The sequence below is a fragment of the Perca fluviatilis genome, chromosome 2 (genome assembly GCF_010015445.1).
Source record: "Perca fluviatilis chromosome 2, GENO_Pfluv_1.0, whole genome shotgun sequence".
In the NCBI taxonomy this organism is placed as follows: Eukaryota; Metazoa; Chordata; class Actinopteri; order Perciformes; family Percidae; genus Perca; species Perca fluviatilis.
The window spans coordinates 15955962-15983166 of NC_053113.1; the positions used below are offsets into that span (position 1 = coordinate 15955962).

The following is a 27205-nucleotide window of genomic DNA, read 5'->3' on the forward strand; positions in this document are numbered from 1 at the left end:
TGTTTGGATCCTCAGCAGTGTTTATGCACTCGGGACATGGCCTTAAGGAAAGATTTGTCCCTAGTTGATCGCTCAGAAGCTTGGAGCAGTGCTTTGTGATTGTTTACCTGACAACGTCCTCAACAGGTTGTAACACCACAAGCAGTTTGTACAGAATTGGGAAGGCCACTGCCCTCACAAGACTGAAGACCCATCTTTGTAAGTTACAGGCAATTACTAAATGTGGACTCTCTGGTAGCCCCGAAGAGGCTTTGCCTGTGGCAAGAAGGTATGCCCTCCTTCTGTATGGCCAAAGAAAAGTTGGATGGACATCCAACTTGGATGTGCTGAGGCGATTAGCATCTAGATTCGTCAGCAGCAAATCTACCCCCAACAGAAGATGCTTTCCAGCATGTCTTCATGCTTTCCAGCTTTCCAGAATGTCTTGATACTTACTGGGTCACACTATGGGGTCCGTGTACTATAACCCTCAAGTGGAATTATTCTTTGATAACAGGGGGTTTCCTTTTAAAGTGAATCCAACATCATGCAATTAGTCTCATATTTGACATTTTGACAGGCTTTTATTTTGAAACTACACATCAGAATGTCTTGATACTTAATGGGTCACACCAAGGGGTACTATAACCCTCAAGTGGAAATAGTCTGTGATAACGGGCTTCCCTTTTAAATTGAATCCAAAGTCATATGTTCTATTTGAGACTTTGACAGGCTTTTATTTTGAAACTATACATCAGAATGTCTTGATACTTACGGGGTCACACTATGGGGTCGGGTGTACTATAACCCTCAAGTGGAATTATTCTAGGTAACAGGGCGCTTCCTTTTAAATTGAATCCAAAATCATATCTAATTTGTCTCATATTTCAGACTTTGAGAGGCTTTTTTTGAAACTGTACATCAGAATGTCTTGATACTTAATGGGTCACACCAAGGGGTCGTGTACTACAACCCTCAAGTGGAATTAGTCTGTGGTAACAGGGCGTTTCCCTTTTGAAGTGAATCAAAAATCATATCTAATTTGTCTCATATTTGACTTTGACAGGCTTTTATTTTGAAACTGTAAATCAGAATGTTCTGAAACATTGTAGATCACACCTTAAGAAGGTGTCCTCTCCATCTGATGTGAAATTGGTCTGTGGAAGCTAGGACTTTTATTTTTATAATTTTCTGAATGTATGGACAAAACAGCATATATATGAGTTTTGGGGGGCTCTTATTTTGGAAAACAACACCAGAATGTCCTGAAACATTGTAGATCACACCTTGAGAAGGTGTCCTCTCCATCTGAGGTGAAATTGGTCTGTGGAAGCTAGGACTTTTTTTTTATGATTTTCTGAATGTGTAGACAAAACAGCATATACATGAGTTTTGGGGGGCTCTTATTTTGGAAAGCAACACCAGAATGTCCTGAAACATTGTAGATCACACATTGAGAAGGTGTCCTCTCCATCTGAGGTGAAATTGGTCTGTGGAAGCTAGGACTTTTATTTTTATGATTTTCTGAATGTGTAGACAAAACAGCATGAGTTTTGGGGGGCTCTTATTTTGGAAAACAACATCAGAATGTCCTGAAACATTGTAGTTGACACCTTGAGAAGGTGTCCTCTCCATCTGATGTGAAATTGGTCTGTGGAAGCTAGGACTTTTATTTTTATGATTTTCTGAATGTATGGACAAAACAGCTAATATATGAGTTTTGGGGGGCTCTTATTTTTGGAAAACAACATCAGAATGTCCTGAAACATTGTAGTTGACACCTTGAGAAGGTGTCCTCTCCATCTGATGTGAAATTGGTCTGTGGAAGCTAGGACTTTTATTTTTATGATTTTCTGAATGTATGGACAAAACAGCTAATATATGAGTTTTGGGGGGCTCTTATTTTGGAAAACAACATCAGAATGTCCTGAAACATTGTAGTTGACACCTTGAGAAGGTGTCCTCTCCATCTGATGTGAAATTGGTCTGTGGAAGCTAGGACTTTTATTTTTATGATTTTCTGAATGTATGGACAAAACAGCTAATATATGAGTTTTGGGGGGCTCTTATTTTGGAAAACAACATCAGAATGTCCTGAAACATTGTAGTTGACACCTTGAGAAGGTGTCCTCTCCATCTGAGGTGAAATTGGTCTGTGGAAGCTAGGACTTTTATTTTTATAATTTTCTGAATGTGTAGACAAAACAGCGTATATATGAGTTTTGGGGGGGCTCTTATTTTGGAATTCAGCATATCATGCAATGACAGGTTGTGAGGTGTGCTAAAATCTTTCTTTCTCTCTTTCTGACAGACAGACAGACAGACAGGCAGGCAGACAGAATAAATGAATGGGAAATTGCCTTCGTCGGAAAATTCCCTGTTTTTAGTTTTGACGGTCTCACCGTAATAGCAAGTGTATACGCGCACCGCGAAATATAGGGGTGGCTAGTTTGACCGCTCATTTTGAAGTGGAGGCTGGCTTGACTGCAGTTCCTATCTTGCCAGAGAAGGCAAATATGGTCATTTTTCTGCAAAAGAACTGCTAAAGTTTGAAGCTGGTTGGCATACCAACTCAACATTTGTTTTGTTGGTACTTGTTAAATTATTGTAGTTGTGAGTTAGGTGACTTAGGTTTACTTATTATATATTTAAGTACTTTAAAACGTTAATATATTGTTAAATTGAAGTAATTTTCAATTAAAAAAAAAAAAAAACTATAAAAAGCCTTTCTTTTATGTCATTTTTCAGTTTTTCAAAAATCGGTTTAGGAATCGGAATCGTTTTAAAAGTACCGGTTCGGCATCGGAATCGTAAAAATCCAAACGGTACCCAACCCTAGTCATGCAGTGCAATGATGTCGCTCATTGTTTTTAATAGTCTGTGGATAACAATGAATTGGTCTAACATTGGGTTTCCTAACAATAAGATTAGATGATTAGATGAGAATGCTAAATATTTAGAGCAACACATTTTGCTTCTGTCTGACGGGACCTTAACATTTTTTTGATTTTTCAGTAAGAGTTACAATACTGTTTTAATGAAAACCTCTTGTTCTTATTTTTTAAGTTGAGAATGATGCTAATATTGTAAACATCGGCAGCTAGTAGAGTTTTGTAGAGAAAATTACTGAAAATGACAATCAGTCAGAAGGAAAATATATCATAACAGGAAACTGTGATAGTCTCAACTCACCATACCACAGTCTCAACTCACCATACCTTTTTCCATGTTTATGGTAAAACCACTGCAGAGCAGTACCACTTAAAAAAACAGTATGCTTGCACTCATCAATAACCATCTCTCATTTGTATGTCTCTGAGCTGCAACAATAAACTCTCTGAGCTTATCTGGATATCAGTAATGTTTAGTGCTTCCCCCTGACTTCCTTAATCACATGCAGCACTGATGAATGGTCTAGAAATGTGTGTATCTGAGGAAACACTACAGAAAGAAAACCCTAAACAAACAGGCCAAATGTTGGCAGTATTATTTTGCCCTCTTGTGCTCAAAGCCTCTCTGTCTTTTCCATGTCAGCAAGCCCCAGATGAATCAGTATTACATCACAGACTAATTTGAGAAGGTTTTGTTCTCCAATCTACATACATTTTTGGATTTGATATTTCAGATTATTTGGTCAAACTGAATGTCTTTCTCACAGTGTGTACACAGTTTTGATGATGCTCTCATCCCTCAAAACTAACTTTTGACTGCATCATAACTGAAAGCAGCACCAAAAAAATAGTGCTGATATCAGATCAAAACAGCCTCCAAAGCTGTATAAAAAAAATGTACTTACTGTGCAACAACATCCTGTTTTGAAATTGTTGCTGCTTAAGCTTATGCACAACTTTACAACTTCCTGCATCTGACAGTCACTTAAAACCCACAGCAGCTACATTTGATAGTGCCAACATGCATTTATCTGAGAACATTTAGTGGGGACTGCTATGTAGTTGTACTTATGGTAATGATGACAGACAGCTGGTAGGTCACGTCTGACAGTTGAAGCTGAAGATATCTGAAACAATTTTCAGTCAATATATCTCAGCCTCCCCTTTGGCTGCTGAGCTAATGTTAGCAAACTTTATAATTTCACTAGTCTTGCATTGCCAGACCTATCTTCACGGTGCTGCAGGGTAAGGTCTGGCCCTTCCACAAATACATTACAGGACAAAGTATCAAAAACTGAGGAGGATCACGGTGTTGGATGCTGTCCTCCTCTCCTACTTTAATGCCTAACAAATCTATCTCTTTCTCTCACTGACCCTGTCTTTCACTAGTTGAAGCCTGAAAATATTGTAAACAAATTAATAACATAACTAATTACACTGGTCGGACTGTTCAGCTCTGTTCAGACTGATACCTCCGGTTCAGCCTGGTCCTCATCCTCAACACGTGCCTTTTTCAGTCGCGGAAAATACTTGTCAATACTCATCTGGATTGAAGTCTAGTTAAGACTAGACTAGTTAACTTTCTAAAGCAGGCGCAAGAGTTGGGTATGTGATTGTGAATGTGTGATTGTGTAAAGGTGTTCACGAGATAGATACCAACCTTTGGTGAACTTGTGAATTTCGTCAGCCGTCTTCTCTCCTTTATGGAGACAGACGTTGTGCACGGTGAGCTCGATGGCGTTTTAAGCCTCCAACGTCACCTTCCAGGCAGCTAACCCTCACCTTAACCCTAACTATAACCATTGTCGCGCTGCCTGGAAGGCGACGTTGGGGGCTAAAAACACCAAACACCACACGGTGGGAGGAGCTGTGTGTGTGTGTGTGTGTGTGTGTGTGTGTGTGTGTGTGTGTGTGTGTGTGTGTGTGAGCGAGAAACAAGTGACAGAGAGACGGAGAGAAAGGAAATGCAGCGGAACGTGTTTTAAATAGCGTTTAAAAAAAAAAAAAAGTGCAGCGGCCGGTGTTGATAGTGTGGCGCACCACCACACATAAGTCTATGTGTGGGAAACACTGTTGTTGTTGTTTCCTGTAGAGAACGGACAACTGCAACACACTATCATTTCACAGACTGACAGGACAAGTTGCTGCTTTGAATACTCCAGAGATCTCAATTAAGGTGATTAAGATATCAATTATAGCCAAGCAGGCCATTTAAAGTCTGTATTTCGTAGCACAGCGGTGGTCAAAAGACAATATAAAACCCTGAAATTAGTAATTTAGTGTAACTGAGGGATTCTCACTAAAACAGTTCTGTCGGTCAGTACAAGACTGCTATAGCAAAGCAAACAAAGCACAAGGCTAAAAAGCTAACGCTAGCTTGATGGCTCATCCCCCTGTTGGTCTTTTTGAAAAAAGTCACAATCCTTACTAACTTTTTAAATATCAAAACAGTTTCCAACTCTAACAAGCCAACTTTGGTTGAGTTTGGTTAACTCACAAAATAAATGCTGATACATTGTGTAAATGGGGGATAATAAAGGGCCCAAAGAGGAAGCCATTGTGTCTGGCTCAAATCCCTCACATGCCTCTTTTCCCAACATCTTGCTTCACATTCTGAGCAGTAAACAAAACCACACACCACACTTAGCAGCTGCTGGCCTCTCAACACTTTGAGGTTAACCTCTGTGTCTTATTGGACCACAATAGTAATTGGAAATGAGGTGTACTCGTTAGTTTTGACCACATGTACTTATTAAGGCTGCTGTATATTTCTACTAAGTCATTAGCCCAGCACTTAACACTGCCTGCCTGCTGTGTACACAGTACATTGCACCATATGCATCACGCAACTGCACTAACCGATGAAAACATATTTACAGAGTATATAGATAGATTTCTTTCTTTGTTGTTATTGGTCTTATGTTATTTGCAAATAGCAGAGCAGATAGCGAACAGGTTCTAGTACGTTCAGTCATTGAAATCATTGTATATTTAGCGAAGTATTGCACCGAAACAGCCTAGAAATCTAGACGCACCCTAGTGGCAGCAAATTTATTTTGCAGCCAGGGGGGTCTAGGTACTCTCCGTTGGCTTGGCTCTGGTCAGGCCAATCACATCGTGTATAGAGTCGGTGGGCGGGCTTATGGCTGCTGCTACTGGGAACAGCGGTCTTCTGGAAGACTTGGAGTTCAGCTTTTCTTTGAGAAAAGAACAAAGAACGGCACAGAAATCGTTCTTAAAAAAGGAAGATGCGTTCGGAGTTTTGCAGACCGGATACGGCAAAAGTTTAATCTATCAACTAGCTTCGCATCCTTCTTCGTTGCTCTGCCTGGTTGTAGTGCTATCCTATTGGGTGCAGAGGGAATTTGAAAGACAACCGTTTATCCCGCCCCTCGGATTGAGCCCTGTCAATGGTGAGTTCCCAGACCCAACATCTTGATCTGGGTCTGGCTTGTCAGTCTAGCACCGAAAATCATTTTGTAGAGAAATATCAATCTTCAGCTGAAGCAGATGAGAAAAACTAAAACTCCTGACATTAAAACATGTAACCAGTATGCAAACAGCCACTTAATCAAATAAGTGAGATTTAAGCACAGCAGCATTTACTTAGATATCACTTATCAGGTCACAGAAATCCTCGACAGCCGACCTCTCTTTAAAATTAACAGTTTCTGAAACACTGTAGCTACAGGCTGCCGGCAGCCCACACAGACATGTGACGCGGAGGAAAGCAAAATCTGTCCGCGGCAGCCTGTGAAACTAAGGGACGAGATGAGATCCAAATCATTTCACCATCTGTAACGCTGCCTGTTTGTCTGCTGCCTAACTGAAGCTTCTTCGACACAAATACTGGAGACTAACACTGACAAACATACAGCGCTTCACATTGCCGGCAGCCAAATATTGATCTAACGTCTGTTGTCCTCAGCACATTATGCTGAGGTGGGAAACTGGCTACTCACTACATTGCTTTACTATGCTGTATTACAATGTAGGCTTTTAAAAATGTATGCGATGCACAGTAGGAACAGTAGGAACTGGCTACTGTCAGTTGGTAGAATTCATTTCTGTCTATTGCTGTCTGGTACAGTTTAAATGAAGTGGGGAATGCTATTTTTGGGGGGGAAACTACAGACAACACAAAAACTCTACCAGGGTAATTAGGGTTGACTAAACAAAGTAAATAAAAAAAACCTTTTTTTATTTTCTCCAAATCTCACAGTCATTACTTTCTAGCGTACAATGCCTGAGAAAAGGCCACACTGGACCATGCTCCTATCAGTATCAGTGAATGCTATTCAGCCGTGTAAGAAATTCTTAAAATCAGTCAATTTAATATTCCCACATTAAAATACAGAAGGTCTGAATAGGTCAAGCTCAGTTAAGGGACATATTTCAAGCAGTTAATTTTAAGACTTAAATGTACAGCATTCCTGAGAAGTTGGATTTAAACAGCATGTTTTATGTTGTTAAAAAAATAAAATGAATCTCTTATTCGCTTTCTCAATTTCATCTCAATGACAGCAAATAATGTATTTCCCAAAATATATGACTATTCCTTTTAGGCTCACGGTCTAGGACTTAATGCCTTTAACTATGTTCCTAAATCCCAAAATGTAAAACGTACAACAGTCCAAAAAGCCAAAGGTACTCCATTTACAATGAAACAAAAACATGAGCATTTGAAAGTGATATTCTGTCTATTAAATAGTCAATTAATCAGCTAATTGTTTCAGCTCAATTTTAACCTTTAATAAAGATCACCACCATTAGGCTATACACGTGTAATGTGCTAGGAAAAAAAGCAGGGTTTGAGCCTAAAGATAACACAATGGCAAGACACCTCACCCTGCCAAGTTTAATAAATTAAGGTCATTAACCAGACATGTTGAAACCGTTGCGAGTTCAGCTGTCCCTCCCCCAGCTCTCTTACCCGTGTGGTGGTGGCGAACAGGTACTTGTCCCGGAGCTGGAAGCTGTCGACCTGCTCCAGGATCACTGTGCGGTTCTGTTCACTCTGGAAAAAGTCGGTGCTGCTGAGTATAGTGGAGACACCCTGGGGCTCGTGTCTCTGGACCAGCACTCTGGTGGGGGGGTCGTAGGGCTCCACACCCCTGTGATGAGGGAGAAACGAGTGGGGGGAAAGCAACAGGGGTGACAGAGAGTGGATTGCAGGGAAGGAAGTTTTTGAGGGGTAGATAAAGAAAGGGCATGTGAGGGAGGAAGGACAAAGATGGGAGAACTATTTTGTTAGCAGAATCTTCCTGAAATAACATACATAATCTTCATGGATGCCAAACCATTTTAGTTTTCTTGCAAACTTATATCAAAATCCTATAACTTTTTTTCAAAACACAGTATTTTAAAGTAGACGGACTATGCTAGATGACCGACAGGTGAAGCACTTCTACGGCTTGGATCAGCATCAAACTCTCCCGGTTGAAGGAGTACAAAAGATTAACAACTCTGTTCGAAAAAATCTGGTTCTTTGATAAAAAGTTGAAGGTACAATCCTGTGTATATTAAAAACTTTAAGGTAAACATTAACTATGACTCCCCAAGGGGCATTTTGGCAGGAAACATCTAATCACAGAACTTATGTTACTGTTTTTGGTAGATTACTTTGTAACTTGAACAGCGTGACGCTACTGTTTACATCTCCCTCACACTCCTACCAACGCAGTCTCCTGTGTATTTCTAATGCAGTGCCAGTTTTGGTTTAATTGCCCGCTAGGGTAAAAAAAAACAAAAAAACAAAAACAAAAAAAAAACTCCCACTCTGGGTCCTTTGAGGCTGTTCTCCATTCTGATTTAAGTTATCATTTTAGCATGGAGAACTTTACACTTTTAACATCTTCTGAGCGGTCATTCTGAAAAACGTGCTCAATTCACCACCTAAAATAACTATTCTGGCTTTCACTGAGCTGTTTCTGAGGCTTTTCGATTTCACAAAGAATCCTTGTCATTTGGTGCTATAAACAGTGGCAAAATAAATAAAAACAACAAATGCCAGTACAAAATAGTGGCCACAAGTGTGTTCCGAAACCGTGGCACGGAGAGTCAGCCGGAATGAATGAAGGAGGTTCACTGGGTCTTATCGTCTGCCTTCCAAATCAGTGTGTTTTCCTCCAGGGATTTAAGAGCTAAACAGAGAGAGCAGTGTCTCGGCTCGGCTCTGCCTCTGTGGCATTCTTTCAAAGGTCCCTGTTCAACTGATGGACACTGTCTGGACTGAGACTGCACGGAGGGCTATTCGCAGTCTGTCTCCGTCACTTTCATTAAAACACTTCCTATCACCCACCCCCCTTTTCTGCCAGTTCTGTTTGTCATTCAATTAGGAGTTTCCCTTAAATGTTTCTGAAGGAAACTACCCCCCTTTTTAGATTGAACTGTCAACCGCCAAGTTTTTCATTAACGTGACTATTTCAGGCCAAACTTTCATGGCTTCTTATATGCAATGAAACAAAAATATATAACGAAACAAGCCATCATAAATGAGGTGAACACCTCAGACCCCATTATTTATATAATTAAACTAAACATCCATATTTTGATTAAGTCAATAAGGCTGGCACTGTTAAGAGTTTGATTTAACAAAAAAGTAATTCTGTTTATTTTGAACGCATAGCCCAATTCTAAACTACATTGTAGAATTAACATTGTTTGGTTGTATTTGCGGTGCCTCCTTTGCCTCACTGGACTGGCAAGGTAACGTCACAAGCTAACGTCACAAGCTAACGTCACAAGCTAACGTCACAAGCTAAAACCACAGTAACGCAGTTAAGAAGTCAGCAAATAGCCTAACCTTTATGGACAATTTAATTAAGAATGTCTATGGTATTGAATCCAAAACGGTCCGCACTTCTCTGAACGGTCACAATTATCCGTTCATCATGGCTTGCTTGTTTTCTCCAAATTTGGTTAACAAAAATTACAACAATAGCCTAGTTTACTTATCATGCAACAGGGCACACAATAGATCAAAGTGACAAGACTCGACCCATCACACATAAACTGCGGAATTTGATCAGAACATTACAGACTGATTTGTTTCCTCACAATTTGTACAGTAATTCAAGGTTTTTAATAAAAAGCAACAGCCCTCTTAGTCAACATGTCAATTGGTCCATTTTACTAAACAAAAAAGCCTTCACAAGTCTATGTGGACTTGCAAAGGCATATTTGCTCTTTTCCTTTCTTGAGCAGTGACATTTACTCATTCCAATATCGTGTTTTCTTGTTAACCTTACGACTCTGCCCCATCTTTTTTTCACTGTTCTGTTTGTTTCTCTCAGTGCATTTAAAATCACTCTGTCTACAGGATTTGTATCATTGTCTGTAATCCATATGGAAAAAGAGATTGTACTTGTCATTGTATGCACAGAGGATTTTACTCAGTTTGTTTCCTAGCAGGGAGATCAGAGGATTAGGAGTTGGGTGGGGGACTGACCCCATCAAATCGGGTTGGTTTTAAAACGCATCCAGCAGCAGGCTGAGAGTCATGCTTTCAAAGCCTAATAAGACTGATCTGCAGCACAACAGCAGCGCCCCTTGCTAAAGCCAGAACAAACAGGATTAGACCCAAATTGGATGGAGCCACAGGGGGGGGCGAGTTTAAGATCAATCTTTACTTGCGCTGCCTTTGTCCTCAGAGGCTCAGATCATTTGCAGTTACTCTTGTTGTGTACCACAGTAGTGTAGCTTTAACAGACTTTATTGGATCTTACTGGCTGACAGCTTAATGCCATCAAAAGTTACATTTTTAGGAAATCTATTAATCTAGGACAACAAAACAAAAAATTGTGCTAAGGGATTACGGTTGAGCTGCAGTAAGAGTACTTGGTAGATGATAAGAACACTTGAAGAGAGAGGACGTTACTGCATGATAAGTCAAAGACACTAGTGGACGCCATATGGCTGAGTGGCGCAAATTTAAAAAGAATCTGGGATAATCCCAAAACTTTATGATTTCAATTCATGAATGCACAAAAACTTAACAAAAATGAAAAGAGGAAAATAAAAGGAAAGAATTTATGCTCCTGGTGAGTTTTGACATCAACACAAACTGTCTGCATGTGCACTTTTTTACATCTGCTGTGTGGAGCAAACAAATACAAATTGCAAAAACACTTCAGAGGTCAAATTTGCCTGACTCCTGGTGAAGTATGATCTGTTCTGATTTAACCATTATCAATGTATCTGTCCATATGTAACAGAAAGAATATGCTATTTCTCCTTTAAAAAGTTACATTGCCATAGAAGACGGCCAATTACTTCATGTTTTACGGTCCTGTGATAACGTCCAGGAATTTTAGACCGGGATACATGATAACCTATGTCGGACTGCAGAGACCCAGGTTCCATTCAGCCCAAGATTATCTGTTCTGGGAGACGAGTCAATCATAAACAGGATGGATAAGCGCATAAGAAGCTGGGTCCAGACTAGTTTAATGATTGCCAGACAGATTATTTTAAGGATGGAGGAATGAAGGGGTGCCGTCAATCCAGGAGTGGGCTGTTGAGATGGCTAGGGTGTCGGTGTTTGAAAAGATGTCATAAAAACGGTTTGCCAGATTGGATGTCTATACTAGAAAATGGGGAAAGTGCCTGAGCTTTCTGGGGGGCTCCTAAGAAGCTTTGTACTGGGGAGAGACGTTTATGATGGGCTTATGGTGTCATTTATACATATATTTATTTGGTTTATTGTCTATTTTGTTATTATTTTGTTGTATGGTCTTGACTATTGTAGTTAATGTGTCATCTTTTTTTCATTTTCATCTGGGTGGGTGTTGATGAAGAAATCGGAGGGGGGGGGGGGGTATGTTCTTGTTGCGAATTGTATGTTTTGAATGTTGTTTAAAAAAATAAAAACTGTTAATTACAAAAAAAGGTTACATTGCCTCGCTTTAAATGTGCATGCCAACATGAGGTTTAAGGCATCTATCCACGTCATCTTTTGGTTGATGCGGTGTTAGGCAGGGTGGATGCCTGAACACATGATGGACATGGCCAAAGAGGACTTGGTTTTCACTCATTTTCTCTAAGCTAACAGAACAGAAATTGTTTGACGGGAAGAGGAAGATTTATTTCAGGATTACACCACCTGATTTCAGCTGCTTTCACATTTTCAAATTATAATAAGTAAGTATAAGTATAATAAGTAATTGAAATGTAACGGCAACTCTCATTTAGGACATTTTAACCTGTTTACTATGTTCACACATGCAATTCTTCAGTCATCACCAGTGGACATGATCTAAGTGAGGGGTGTGAGTGGGTGTGTGTTATCTTTCTATCACTGTCAGAATCTCGTTCACAGACAAAAAAGTAATTTAGCTTTACCAAGGAGCAGCGGTGGGGGCAACCCAGCTACATGTGATCTGTCTAAAGGTGCTTCCATCTAACACCCACTCATACAGGAGGAGATGCATAGAAAGGAGTTGGGAGACATGTATTCATCTGAATACTTATTTATCAGCTAGCAGACATCAGAGTGGTCTGATGAACAACACCGTTCAGTGCTGTTTCCTCATTTTCTCTCAGCCCTTGTTTTCCCGAGGCTTAAGCACTGCCTTGTATGCTGACTGCTTTCATTTCAATTTAAAATAACAGATACAGACTGCTGAAGCATTCGGCATGGAAATGCAATCAGTGATTCCATTGGTTGTTAGCAACAGTGCAGTTCCAAAAGGCTTAAAAAAAAGGCTACTTCTACACCGAAGCTATTAATTAGCTTTTGTCAAACATAGTTAAAGCAGAATATACATCAACTATTTGGATTTACAGCAGGAGCAACCTTTTTCTCTTGTAAAATAAAGTGCAAAGTAGGCTAAATGATTCACAAGACAAACTGTTAATCCACCAATCCTAACAAGTAACAAGAACAAATTCAGGATACATTTTGAGTTATTTCAAATTTCGCATTCTCTCCATCCCCAGTATCAGCTAGAGTATAACCACAAAATATAATGTCAAAAAGAAAATGCCCTTCTCATGCTTCCTTTTAACTGACTAATGCACTACTCACTGTGAATCTTTGCCTGGAAAATTTGTAAACATATGCTCTTCCGGTCTGCGTGCCGTAAATAGTTTAATCTGATTTTGCAGGGGATCGAACCCACAGACAGGCATTAAGAATAACTATATTAAGATAGCCGGTCTTCTCGCTGACCGTCTAGTTTGATTATGTAGCTCATATAGAGGCATCAGTATTAAATTGAGAGTGTATCTGAACCAGTTAAAAAATCCTGTAGCTGCTTTAGTTTATGAAGAAATATTTATCAGATCAATATTGGCAGATACCCAGTATTTAAAAGGACTCAGAATGGGATGGGGGCTGAAAAAGCTTGATCAGGACATCCCTAGTAATTCGAGTTTGCTGGGTTTCGCATTGTCTCGAAATGTTCATACATAATACCAACCAACCACACGACGAGTCTAACGAGGTGTGAGATGGTGAGGATCTATCACTCCAGAGCTTCAAAGTAGAGGGATGACCGACTGATGTGAGGCTTTGACATTTGTTCACATAGTAATGCACCGATGAAATATAAACGGCACACAGAGGAGGGGCTGGGTTCTGACTTTGCTCCATGATAATCTGGATCACCTTTTATCTCCACTGCTGCCGAAGCTAAGCAAGTTTGTTTCTACCCAACTTCTGTGCTGCCGCTCAAGGACTGCAGAGATGAACTGGAGGAATGAATCATGTCTTGTAAAAAAAACACCACTCTGTTTTAATCCAGTTAACTGTGAAGGCCACCTGCATGGTTGACCTGAAAACATATTTTTTCAATCGACTTCTTACTTTGAGCGACGGAATCCTACATGAAGTTACAACAGTTTCAGCTATTTAACATTTTCTTTTTTTCCCCCTCTATGTTATTCTGATACTAAAACAGAAATAAGATTATAAATAAGATATGAAGCCAGGTCTAAGATCTAAGCCATGTATTTTGGTAAAGGAACCAGCATTTGTTTTATACTGTGGCGTAATGTTTCCTCTTTACAAAATGAGATGTATTCACTTTTTGGGGCGTCTAGAAGAAAGTGTCTCTACTGATGTTTAGTTCGCTCCTTTAACAATCTAGGGTTGGCTCTGTGCTTGGGACGGTGAGCATAAAATATATATATTTGAGACTGCAGACCATGAGACTCATTCAGATAATTTAAAACACATGATCATTTGTTGATCCTTCCATTTTCAATGCCATGACAAAAAGTAGTAGTGCCACTGTTAACAGCTCATACAAAAAAACAAACACCCACACACATACAGAAAGAAACTGACAAAGTGAAAGTAAACATGAACCACTTCAGCAATCAGGTCTGGTCCTGTTCAGTAACTCAAATAATGAACCCATTCACTTGCCCTTCCCAAAAGATAAACACAGTCTATCACCACTGTAAATATGATCAAAACACTACTGCCACTACATTAATCTATGTTCAAACCAGAAAAGTGCACTCAGTAGAGTGCAGTTCTCCGCCTAGCAGAGAAAATAATTGGTATGTACTTTCAAGGTTTTATCACTGATGATCACTGATGATCCCAGTACATCCTAGTGTGTACGTCAGAATCACCCCTGTATTTTTGATTAATTCATTTTTTGTCTTCTTGAGTAATTAAAAGCTGACAAGAGACATATTTGTGTATTGATACGAACTGAACTGGTATTTACTGGAAGGTTGTATTAACTCATTCCTCCTTATACGGTATCATTGAAGGCCGCGTAGAGTGCAGGACGCTCTTCATTGCATATTGTACTGTACTTGCCGTGAGCTGAGACAGCGGTTGTCTTACCAAAAGTAGGTCTTCACGTGCTCTTGGATTAACACCCATGTCTCCCCAAAGTCGTCTGATTTCCACAGCTACAGGAGGAGAGAGAGACAGTGTAAGGGGGGGAGGAGGAGGGGGAGAGGGGGAGAAGGAGAGGAAGAAAAGGGGGATGGTGCACTGTAAAATGTAGGTCAAGCTCATTTCTTCGTTTTGGCTCTTACACATGTCAGAAGGAGACACTGGAGAGCCGTTTGACGCTATTGTGCTCAAGACAAGGAAACCAAAAAAGCTTCCATGCAAACAGCAACCAATGGTTTCTTCTCTTGTTTACATGAAGCACTATATTACACACCTACTGAACATTTGATAGCAGCTCAAGAGGTACAACAAATTCTCAACTGAAGCATTTCCTACTATTAAATTGTAAGGAAATAAATGCAACAGAAACAAGACTGTTAAGTGAAGGAATTTTGAACAAAGCGTGTTCCACCATACTCACATATCATCATTTATGTATGTTTATAGTTATTCTAGGTATACTAGTAGTAGGAGTTTCTAGTAGGAGGCTTCTCTAGAAGAAGCAGGAAGGCAGCACAGCTTTTCACAAATTTCTCACAGTCACATGAATCGATTTCAAATGGTTTGATATTGAATATGCCTGTGTGATTCTTGACATGTCCCACATGAGATTGGATCATAAAACAATGATCAGACCACACCCCGTGAAGATCAAGCTGGCGCCGCTGCAGGTGGAGTCTCTACCTGTTTGTTTGGGTGAGAGCCGTCGTAGCCGAGCACCAGGTTGGATCTTCTGCTGTGGAGCAGCAGATCTGTCGGTTTGAAGGGCAGAGAGAAGCCCTGGACGCTCTTACAGAAGTCAAAGGTGTTCCACAGGTAGTTGTTGGTGGAGTCCACAAAAAGGTACTGAAGAAGAAGAAAATTCACACTTTTAGCACAACCAAGGCACAGGGTTTCCCCCAGAAAAAATTGTTTTGCCCAGAGGCAAGTGTCTTGATTTATTTTATTTTTTTTAGACGAGGAGCCCGGCTGGGGCCAGTCACAGACGGATGGCAGCAATAATGTAAAGCTCAATCGTTTCTGTGAAAACAGAATCATGGACGGAATCGCGAAATTGAGAATTTTAAAAAAGCTATAGGAGAGATTCCATAGGGCCCTACATTAAGTCAGTGCTAAAAGCTAACTGGAGATTTGAAAATATCACTACGTCCAAGTTTCCAACCGAGCTGCCCCACCATAACTGTAGCTTAAAAATACATTATAATTACAAAAGAATTCCCAGTGACTTAGACCTGGGGGGGGCAACATAGGCCTAAGACATAAGAAACTATCTGAAACAGAAATATGATGTCTTGGCTTATTTTGACAAATTCTACTTCAGAAATGTATGAGTCCTACATATTAAGTGCACCATCAACACATGTATTCCCCAGCACTCTTGATTATGTAATGGTACTGTGCTAATCCCACAATTCTCAGCTCGCTTTGATGTGCTTTGTAACTGTATTCCCAATAACCACTCAATTCTGTGTAAGCAGGGAACTGTATAGCTACACTGATGATAGCCAGAATCCAAAGACACACTAAGAGAAGAAATAAAGATGCTCCCATAAAAATGTAATATCCACTAGGAGGACTTAGTAGCATCTTATCCAGAAAGTATTACTGAAAAACTCTCCACTGAATATTTTTTCAGTTTTTCAAAAGGGATGCTCCACCAATTTACATGAAAATGTTCACTTTCCTTAATTAAGAAGATCTATTATTAGCACTTTGTCAAAATTCTGTGCTGGGTGCGGACTAAACCTCCATTTACATTTTTTTTAATATTCTCAAAGTAGTTTTTTTAAATGAATATTAGCCTTTGAAGTACATTGGAAAGAATAAGGCCTTTTTCTTCAAGATTAGCTTTAATCCTTCTTCCAAGGATGAGAAACTGCAACTGAACCATGTGGGCCATTCGGTCTTATAATGAAATGATACTTTAAAGAATAAATGGTACCTACTTTTGCTTCATTTAAGTAAATATAAAACAGTTTTATGTCTCGCTTTGGTATGATCTCAGTATGCTTCAAAGGCATACCTGTCAAGTTTTGGATTTGAAAATAAGGGAAATTTTCCGGCGCCCACCGTGAGCAGTCCCACCACCCCAACCAAGCTCCAGTATCCCTTACATTTTAAGACAGGTGTACAAGAAAGCTAAAATCACCACTTGATGCAGAATGCTGAAAACATTTACAATTTATAACATTGCTTGTCTTTACATTTACATTTTATTTTCATTCCACACATTCTTTTCATTTCATATTGATTTTCTTTTACAGTTTTTCTTTTCATTTCACATAACCTTTCTTTATTCTTTTAGTGAGTTATTGTACAAATTTGTTGCAGACTTTGCATTCTTTAAGACTGTTTTGGAAGGAGTGTATTTGTGGGCTGGGCCAAAGTGGTTAATTTTACATGAAAGTAGAGCGCAAACAGTTCTGTTGTCTAACGTCATCCTATTCTCTGTAACAATATTTCATACCATGCTAAACACCCTTTCTGAACTTGCATTGCTATGGGGAATGCATAGTAAAGCCTTCATAAGTTTTGGCAGCGCACCGTCTCTGTCGTAGCGTCCATCATCCGTCTGTTTTTTTTTTCTGTTTTTTTCCCTGCGTTGTTACTCATCATCTGACCTCACACACTAACCTCGCGTCAACTGCCGCCTACAGTACTAGTAGGCATAGATATATGCTGTAGTAGGCTACTGCCTACTGCAGGTTATCGCGAGGCTAGTGACAGAGCTCAGATTGGGAATGTTTTTGTTTTTTTTACTCCGCTCGGGCCCGGGCTATTATTATTTTTTAATAACGCAGGTTAAAATACGGAAGATTTACGGGAAAATACTAATACGGGAGGACGGCGGGAAAGAAGGGTAAAATACGTGACTTTCCCGGCCAAAACGGGATACTTGACAGGTATGTTCAAAGGAAGTGCGTAATGGATTGTCAAACTGATTTAGTCACTTTTCATGTGTACAACTGAGCGCAAAACAATAAATGCCTTTGAGAAAAGATTGACCAAAAGTCATCCACATTTGAACAATTATGCTGTCTCTATGATAGCTGGCTTTTAGCCCTGCCTTCATGCGGGGCAATTTACAGCTATAAAAACTTTTGCCTTTAGACTTGTTGGACAACATGCTATGTAAACTAGTTTGTTTTAAACATACCCAGGCTTTAGAACACTACTTTTAGGAGAGACTGCTTTAATTCCTTTTGATCAACCTTGAAGGTCTCTAGACCATCATAGCAGTTTAATTAAACTGTGCCAATTCTTTAAAAAAAGATGCATGGCGTGAAGTTCAGAGGGTATGGTCAAAGGAAAACCAAAGCCAGGACCTTAAACAACTCCATATATGTCTGAATGTGGTAGCTCTCCAATATGTACTGTATCTGTGTTGAGGAACAGACTGGAGACGTGGTATTATAAAAGTCACAATCCTTAATCATAAACCGTACCCAAGAGCACAATGGCTTTCATCGCTGTACAATGGAAAAAGTGTGTTTCGAAGACCCTCAAGTCCACTTACTGTACCTGTTGTTAGATAGGTTTATTATGCATGCAGATGACATAATTCCATTCTTGTCTACAGATACTCCTCTGCTGTACATTTTCACCTCATGTTCATAACTTCACCTTCAGCAGTGCATTCCTCAATGCCCACGAGTAAGTCGTGACTTACCCTCCTGTTGTCGGCAGGGCTGTGGTAGAACTGGGAGATGATCTGCTTGCTGCCATCCTTGGCCTTGAGCTGAAAGCTGGAACTTGTCTGAGACGAGTGTGAAAGTGGTCCCGTAGTCATAGGACACATAGACCTGGAGACGAAAAGGAGAAGAGGGAGTAATCAACGACTACACCTTGTGGTCTGTGATAGCTGTACAAAAAACATGGCCCTGGATTACAGTATGTAGAAAAAGGCTTGAACGGTTAGTTGTTTTTACATCAAAATTGCGATTTAAAACTGTGCAATTTACAATTTTCCTGCGCCTATGTTTTAATTACATAATTAACAGTGTCATGACAAGCTTAGCAAATGAAAACTGAAGTGGGCAACGGGGGATTTCGCTTACTCTAATGTCACCTGTACATTTTCTCAGCTGTAGTTTCTATGTGAATTAGAAAATCAACAAAAAATTAATCTTGGCTGTTGTCTGCTTAATATGCTCTTTTTCATGCCAGTGTCTGTACAGTTACGCTCTATCAAACATTCATAGACCCAACATTTTAAATCAGATATTGTCCAGTTGATGTTGTCTATCTATTATATGATGGATGATTACATATGAGTACCTAATTTATTGACCAATACTAGGTAATATTTATGGAACCTTTAAGCAGGATAAAAGATAACCGTTTCAATCTAAAAAGGTCTTAATATTGGTATTGGCCTTAAAAACGGATGGATATGGAAGGTTTCTGCCTCCTAACTTTACATTTTTCAGGCAAGCTCTGAAAGCTAATGACATGCACAGCAGCCTGGGTGGGGAAGTCAAAACAGAAATAAATAAATAACAGAAATGCTAGGTCCAAAAATTGTGCTTGAGGCCTGTGTGTGTGTGTGTGTGTGTGTGTGTGTGTGTGCGCAGCAGATGGAGAGCTTAATCTGTGGCTCAACAGTCCTAACATCAACAGAAACACGAGAAACACGTTAGACAAACACACACACCTTCTGCTGCACTGCTAACTTATTGAAGCAAATTAGTGACTGAGATTCAACAGAAAAAGGGGGTAAGACTGATGATATACATATGTTATAACAGACCATAAAAGGCCATGGATGCGCTATGTTTAGTTTTTCTATATGTCTTATGCATGGATGTGTTCAGGTGTACTTACAGAGCTGGTTTTGGGCCCGGTGGCTCCTGCGCTGTCTCGAGCCAAGGCGACAATGACGTTGCTCTTCTCTCCAGCCCAGTGGACCACCATCTGGTTATGAGAGTCGTTCAGGTTGGCCTGCAGGACAAAACAGATTGAACTAAACAGGCACCTCGGGAAGCAGACTCAGAAACACTCTTCAGACCGATGTAAAATGAAACTACATTGATACTGGGTTACTGTGAAGTGATAGACAAATGGACCAAAGAGAATTTGAAAGGCTTTTCAACATATATATGTGTCCCCGGTGTGTCTGGAGACCCCCAAGGTATGAGAAAAGACCATCCTGTTTCTATTACTCCTGCTCCATCCATCAGAAAACGTGTGTAACAACAAGCTAGTCAGATTTGACGGTGGCTATGACGTCATAGGGGGTTAATGTGCCATAGAAACCACCTCCAGTTAGCTGACCATCCTCGCCCACGGAGTACCTGCCGAATCGACCTAGCTGACCGCCATTGTGGTTTCCTCCTGGTAACAACGCGTGACCAAAGCACGCTACTTGTTCTGCTTTATTATTAATTGCAGTTTAGCCTATTGACCGTTCCGTCAGTTAAATAACGACAGTAGTAGGTTGGATGTTGTTTTTTATGTTGTTTTTTGTAGAACTTTATAACGCAACAGAAGCTCAGCTGGCTTTGTTGTTACATGAAGGCCTCCTCTGCTCTGTGATCCTCGCCAGTGTGTTTGCTGTATTGTGTGCGTGTGTGTATGTGGATTTACTTGATAGAGTGCCATGAAGGTACATATGAAAAACAAAAGGTCAAACTGTAAGGTATTTCAGAAACAGTGATTCCTTTGCTTTGCTTAGCAATGTTGTGTAAGCTTGACTAAAGTCACAAACGTGTTTATAGCCAAAAGCTGTAGTAGCCCGCTGGACAGTGTGTGTAAAGTTTTGCTGTCACCGAGGCAAATACACCTCATATGATTCACAGATACAGCGTTACTAGTATGGTGGAAGCATTACTGTAATACTAGTATTAGTGACCCACTCTTGCAACAACACAAGTGTCGACCTACATAAGTGTTCTCCGGGAGCATACATTTGTTGGTCCGGCTAGTGCAATATCTGTGTATGCGGTCTCTAAAAGTAGGTGATAATATTAGTTCAGTTCCTGTTGAAATAACATTAAAAAATAGGAATGTCTAGTGGGAATCAGAGCATGTGAGCAGAGCGCGGCATGACCGGGCAGGGGGATTTTGGATGGAGTGCAGAGCGGATTTTTAAAAAGTTGGAACGTCGCCTTATCTCCCGCTCCAATTTTTCTCTCCTTCAAGCTCACACCATTAGTTCGAATCATGCCCAGGCCCATCTCTGTGTTACTGCAGCGCGGGCAGGACATGCAGAAGAATGGCGCCTGCCATTGAATGTTCCAGCTCAACAAAATCAGTTACAAATAAAATGTCATGAATTTGGTCATTATGTACAAATTATTTTGATTGAACTCATTATTTTATGTTGATATTGTTGTATTTGTTTAAAAATATCACAATATTTTATTATAGTGCTTAATGCTAATGCTAGTCCCATGACGTGTACATGTCACCCCTTGGTGTTAAGATGAAGAACAAAGAAAAGGGAGATATGCTGTTGCCCATTCTTATTATCACTGTGAACATGTTTCATACTCGGGGGGACGAGTAGACCTATAACAAATCAGCCTGATGTGCTGACAGTCACAAGAATAGATGTAGACATCTCATCAGCCAAACATATGGCTTGAATCTGAGGCTACGGCAGACTGTAATGACTTTTGTCTTCACAGTAAAACCTCAGCCATAAAGCCTGGCAGTCTGTAATGATTTAGACCAAGTCAAGCTCATTTCACTTCTTTTATTTTTGAAACTAAAGACGCACTAACCTTCTTTCTTCAACAGCCCAACTGTCAAAACTAAAACAATGTAAGAAGATAAAGATTAACAACAGCTGAACCAGCCCTTAAGGCTTAATGACAACTGCTAAAGGTGTGGCTAATGCTCACACACAAGGCTATGACCGGAGATAACCTCATGCTGTACAGCCAAGTATCTGTTATGAGTTAAAAAAAAAAAAAAAACACAAAACGAATAACCAAATCCAAGAAGGTTGTGCATATACTGTAGTCTGAATAGGCTAATGAGTAACAAGGTTAAAGCTGCACTAGTAAATATTTGTATATGAAAAAGTCACCAAATGACTATGCAAAAAGGTGTTGCTCGTAGTGACAACTAGGGGTGGTACGGTTCATGAAAAAACACCCGAACCGCTCGGTTCGCTAGTCTCGGTTCGGAGCATGTGTGTACCGCACGGTTCGTCAGTACACTGTTAATGTGCACTAACCTCTTACTGCCGTAGTGTCCACTTTCGACACCTATGTTAAAACAGTTACTGGAAATGACGGCCGGGGATGGCGTGACAAACGCAACCATGGCAGCTGATTGGACGATTGCGTCACATGGGTCTGGCTGGTCCCAAATTTCAAAACAGACTGTCATGGCGGCTCGTTCAGAATAACGATCTCACATTGTACTAAAATAGTTCACGCAAACGTGTTTCTGAAAACATTTTAAGCGAGAAATAGGCCATGCAGTTGCTGAATCTTTCTTCATTTCAGATCGACAAAGGTCAGTTTAAAAGATTTTCATCAGATTTAGAGAGACACCGAGCGGCCCGCTCCTCAAGTGGAGTGGGGTCCCGCTGCAGGTCACGTCCACGTCACCTGCAGAAATGTCAAGTGGGAGAGAGGCTGCCCAGAGCTGGAGTGTCGCCAGCGTCGTTTATAGTCTGGTGTGTGGGAACATTTTGGATTTCACGTTACCTATATGGAAATAAAACAATATAGAACTGCCACTGTGTGCACGTTTTGTGCAACATGCATTCAATATGCTAATTGTAGCTATATGTTGAAGTATATTCTGGAGTGTTAAAGAAAAAATAAGAAACCGTACTGAACCGAAAACCGTGACCCTAAAACCGTGATACGAACCGAACCGTGGGTTTTGTGAACCGTACCACCCCTAGTGACAACCCCACAGAGAATAACAGTAGCCCAACTCTGCCGTTTCCCTCAGCTCTATAGACAATTTTAGCATAATTTAGCTCATTGTTTTGGTTTCCAGACACAGCAAGCAGCAGGAAAAGGCTCTGATAAACACATAGTATGCTACCTTTCCAGCACCAAATGGCATAAAGAAATAGCGACTAGCTAGTAAACATGGCGGAGAATTTAGCAGATAATGAGTCTGATATTTTTACTCAGAAATTGGCAGAGACCAAAACAGCCCAAAGAAGACTGTAGATTGGATTTATATTTGTTAGGTGGATAGAAACACGTTTTCTAACAACTTAATATAGTGATAAAAAACATTTTTATTTAGAATGGCTTTTAGTAGCGGTGTGACATTTTGTGTCTCCTCCTCCTGCTGCTTTTATATAACCTTTTCTGATTTGATGTTTTATTCTTTTCATTGTAGGTTATGTTGTTTTATTCTTGTTCTTGATGTTAAGCACTTTGGATACCATTTTTTAAAGGATCATTAATTTGTTAAAACTGCTGGCTGCTGTAGTTTTTAGCAAATGGTACTCAAACAGGGGGAAATTTGTGCATTTATTGCGGACTATTTCCTGCTGTGGAATAATATATATTTGGTGCGCTGGTTGAGTATGTGCCGCAGCAGGACGGTGTGTGGGATTGAGTAAAAATAAACTACAGTGTTTGTGCATTCATGGTAATGAAGGAACATGTCACCCGGTGCAACAGTGCGGCTCATTGATGCGTTTTAATAGGTTTTGGACAACAATGGAGCTCTACGGCACAGAGGAAAGAGCTACACAGACAATATGTGTTAGCAGAATCAAATCATTGTTGGTTTTGGTCTTTTTATAAGATTAGCTGACAATAAAAAACAATAACATGCCACACATACCTTTAACCATATAAACACCTGGTAAATCAAGCTCAAACAGTATGTGCATGTGTGTACAGCACGTCTACTTTCATGTAAAGAGGGGGTAATACAATGACTTGCTCCAACACATACTAATTCCCCACTCAGTGCACCTCCCAACGGGTTCATAGATCAATGAAAAGAAATAGGCTATTTCATCTTTTTCATTGTCACTGCCTCACCATTTTATCTCCGTGCTGCTTCCTTCACTTATCTTTTATTGATGATTTCGAGAGGGGGGCAGGCTCGTTTTTGCTTCAAAGGCTTTTTTCCTTTCACTTTCCTAGTGACTTGCACTGTGGAGTAAACAACAAATATCTTTGCTACTCCTGTCAGCTGTGAACAGACGCAACCCTTGACCCAGTTCCGATTTGTATTTTCTACTAACACAACATTGATGTGGGTAACAGTGCTGAAATGTTGTGATAAAATGAGGAATTCGGATTTGACAGTTTTTCTGAATTGCTAAAACACTAATCCTGTAGAATATTAGCAGTTAAAGTTGTATTTTGTGCTCATAAAAGAGCTGTGTGCAGTCATTGAAGAACTGCTTTAAGCCTTTTATGGCATTAGAATGCATTGTGTACCAGACAGATAAGCAGAAGACCAGGAAAAGCCAGTTAAAGTTAAAAGAATAGAAGAGGAAGTTGCACCACACAGAGGCCCCGACCTAGGTGTGTGTGTTTGTGAAGTAACAGTTTCTGTCTAGAAACTAGAAGACACCGCCCTATGAGGATAGGATAAAAGCTTGAGGGAGAGAACAGATCGGAGCTCATAATTCAGAGGACAACTTGGTGGACCGGGCTCTGACTTTATGTCTGTAGCTAGGGAAACTGAGACTCTGTTTGTGAACCCACAATTGTGTTGTAACTTTTATGCTGGACTCAGTAAACTTTGCTTAACTGAACTCTTCGTCTCCGATTGATCCTTGTGTTCTGGTAAACTTAAGTCCAATAAAAGAAGGCGCAGGAGTTAGAGTTATTAGAGTCACATTTGACGGGCCTTAGGGCCTTATTTCAGACAAATTCCCATTGCAAACCCCATTCTCGGAACCAAATGCTCAATGGCCTACACCCATTAGTCAAATCCATCACTCTGCTTGCAAAACTCTAAACACATTCTTACTCGCTAAAACACATTTCACACTGTGATGCACTTGTATTGCAAAATGGTTAACACAAGCAGCAAAAGTTAAACCACAACCATGTATACAGTTGTTATCGTTTACACACAGCGACTCAAAATTGTACACATGCTTTCTACTGAGGTGATCTAACCAATCGTAGAGCATATAAGCCAGTTCAGAGTGCACAGGTGGCACAGGAGCACTGAATGCTGATGCGGACACTGTGTTCTCGAATTTTTAAGGTAATGTCTAATGAATGCTCTGTAGTGTTTAGTTATTGACTGGCTGCGTGTATGATCTGAAAGCATTTTGAGTTTGATTTTGACAGCAGAGTCAGGTGTTATGTGAATGTAGTTTGAGAATTTGGTTTTGTGTTCACAGTTTTGAGAAAATGGGTGAGGGTTTCAAGAAATGTGTTTTAGCAATCGAGAAAAACGTTAATAAAATATTCAGCCTGAAACATTTGGATCAGGGTTTGGATTCCACCAGGGCTAAAACGATTCCTCGAGTAACTTGAATAATTTGATTACTAAAAATCCTTGAATCGAAGCTTTGTTTAAACAATGTAACGAACTTTGTATATGTAGAGCCCTTGGAACCGAAATGAGAGAAGTCTAAAATAAATTACAAATAAAGTGCATGGGTTTATGCAAAATATTAACTTGATGCTCAAATGATAAATGCAATAGGCTACAGTAAAGCCAATGTTCACATTAAATTCACAAGTTGCTGACCCGTGTTAACTCAACCGCAAGAAACATTGCAAATATAATTTAACACTTTGCATTACAAGTTCACTTGAACAACTGAACATGTTAAATAAGAGTCATTTAAAGGATTCCATACCTCGCTCCACTTCCCAAAGGGTGCAAAGCTAGCAGTCTACTTAGCTGTCCATTAGCCACTTGCAGGTAGTTCACCGACAGACTTAACACGCGCATATACGTTCAAAAGTAATCTGAGGCGGGACATACAAATAAGCTTCAGTAAGAAATGAAAAATGTTGAGTTTACATGTTGTATAGTACATGTGGTGTATGTTTTTAAGCAAGAGAGCGAAAAAATGCGGCTCTCGTCTAGCAAGGTTTGCTGGCGCTGCTATGTTTTCCTTTTTGCAGCTTCCTCCTGTTCCGTGTGATTTCAAAATAAAAGTCTCTTAAACTGTTTGTGTTATTTCAAAATAAAAGTATTTTAAACTATGGTCACTTACACTCCCACCAAATCATGTAACGTGAATGAGGTAGGCATGAAAATTAAACAATGAATCAGCCATGATTTCTAGGCCACCTTAATACACACACACAAAAAAATAAAAAACAAAAACAAAAACAGAAACATCTCACATAAGAGGAAACAAAGCAGATAACCCAAACATGTCTGATGCAAGTGGTTTGTGTTGGAAATTATTTACTGAGCTTCAAGTAGCAAGACAAGTTTTTGGATAGGTCGTTCCATAATTGATGCTTTGAAAGTGTAGTGTCCCTTTCCCGTCAGATTCCGATCTCCTACTAGTACCTTGACTCGACGAACCAACCCATCACTTCCTTCTGTGGCCGTCGATCACTTTCGTCCAAGACGCGACACTCATTTCTTGGCGAGCATGTCATCCTTGATGATAACTAGGTCATTTACCTTTAGATTCGCGCCGGGTAAGTGCCACTTTTGTCTCAAGGAAACGTTCAGGAGGTATTCTCTTTTCCACCTGCTCCAGAACTGCTCAACAAGGTATTGTACCCTGCGCCACCTTTTTGCAGCATATAAATCCTCCCTGACAAACTTCCCAGGCGGTGGCAAAGCAACTTTGGATTTCATCAAGACGAGGTGATTTGGAGTCAAGGGCTCTAATGAGTGAGGGTCATTGATTCCTTCCACGTTTAATGGACGACTGTTCACAATGGCCATGGCTTCGTAGAATAGTGTTCTGAGAGAAGAGTCATCTAGTCTACCTGGGCACTGAGCAACAGTAGCATTCAACACATTTCGAATGGTTCGGATTTGTCGCTCCCAGACGCCTCCTGCGTGACTGGCGGAAGGGGCATTGAAGATGAACTCACATTGTTTATCTGCCAGGAAAGCTTCCAGTGCCTTCGTATCACATTGCTTAAGAGCTTCCTTGAGCTCATTTCTAGCTCCGACGAAATTTGTGCCCTGGTCACAACGGAGTTGACTGACTGCTCCTCTCAGACTTACAAAGCATCTTATGGCATTGATAAGACAGTCAGTAGACATATCTTCAAGCATTTCAATGTGGACCGCTCGTGAATACAAACATGTGAAGATAAGCCCATATCGCTTGCACTCCTTGCGACTCTTTTTAGTGACAAATGGGCCGAAGCAGTCCATCCCACAGAATGAAAAAGGGGCTGAAGGTTGGCAGCGTTCCTTTGGAAGGTCAGACATTTTTTGTTCCTCTGTAGGTCGTCTAAGTTTTCGACATTTTATACATTTGTGAACAAACTTAGCAATAGTCTTACTCCCACCAAGGATCCAAAAGCCATTAGCTCGTAGTTCCATCAATGTTTGATTTCGTCCCTGATGACAGATCTGGGCATGGTAATGAGCT

General features: G+C 40.2%; 1 protein-coding gene across 1 annotated transcript in view; it reads right to left on the reverse strand.

Moving 5' to 3' along the window:
- sorl1 (sortilin-related receptor, L(DLR class) A repeats containing) overlaps positions 1 to 27205 on the reverse strand; it is a 103177-nt gene that overhangs the window by 51073 nt on the left and 24899 nt on the right. The window contains 6 exon segments of the mRNA XM_039784500.1: positions 7804 to 7984; positions 14674 to 14741; positions 15412 to 15573; positions 18398 to 18448; positions 18450 to 18530; positions 19552 to 19668. Coding sequence (XP_039640434.1) covers positions 7804 to 7984; positions 14674 to 14741; positions 15412 to 15573; positions 18398 to 18448; positions 18450 to 18530; positions 19552 to 19668 — 660 coding nt within the window.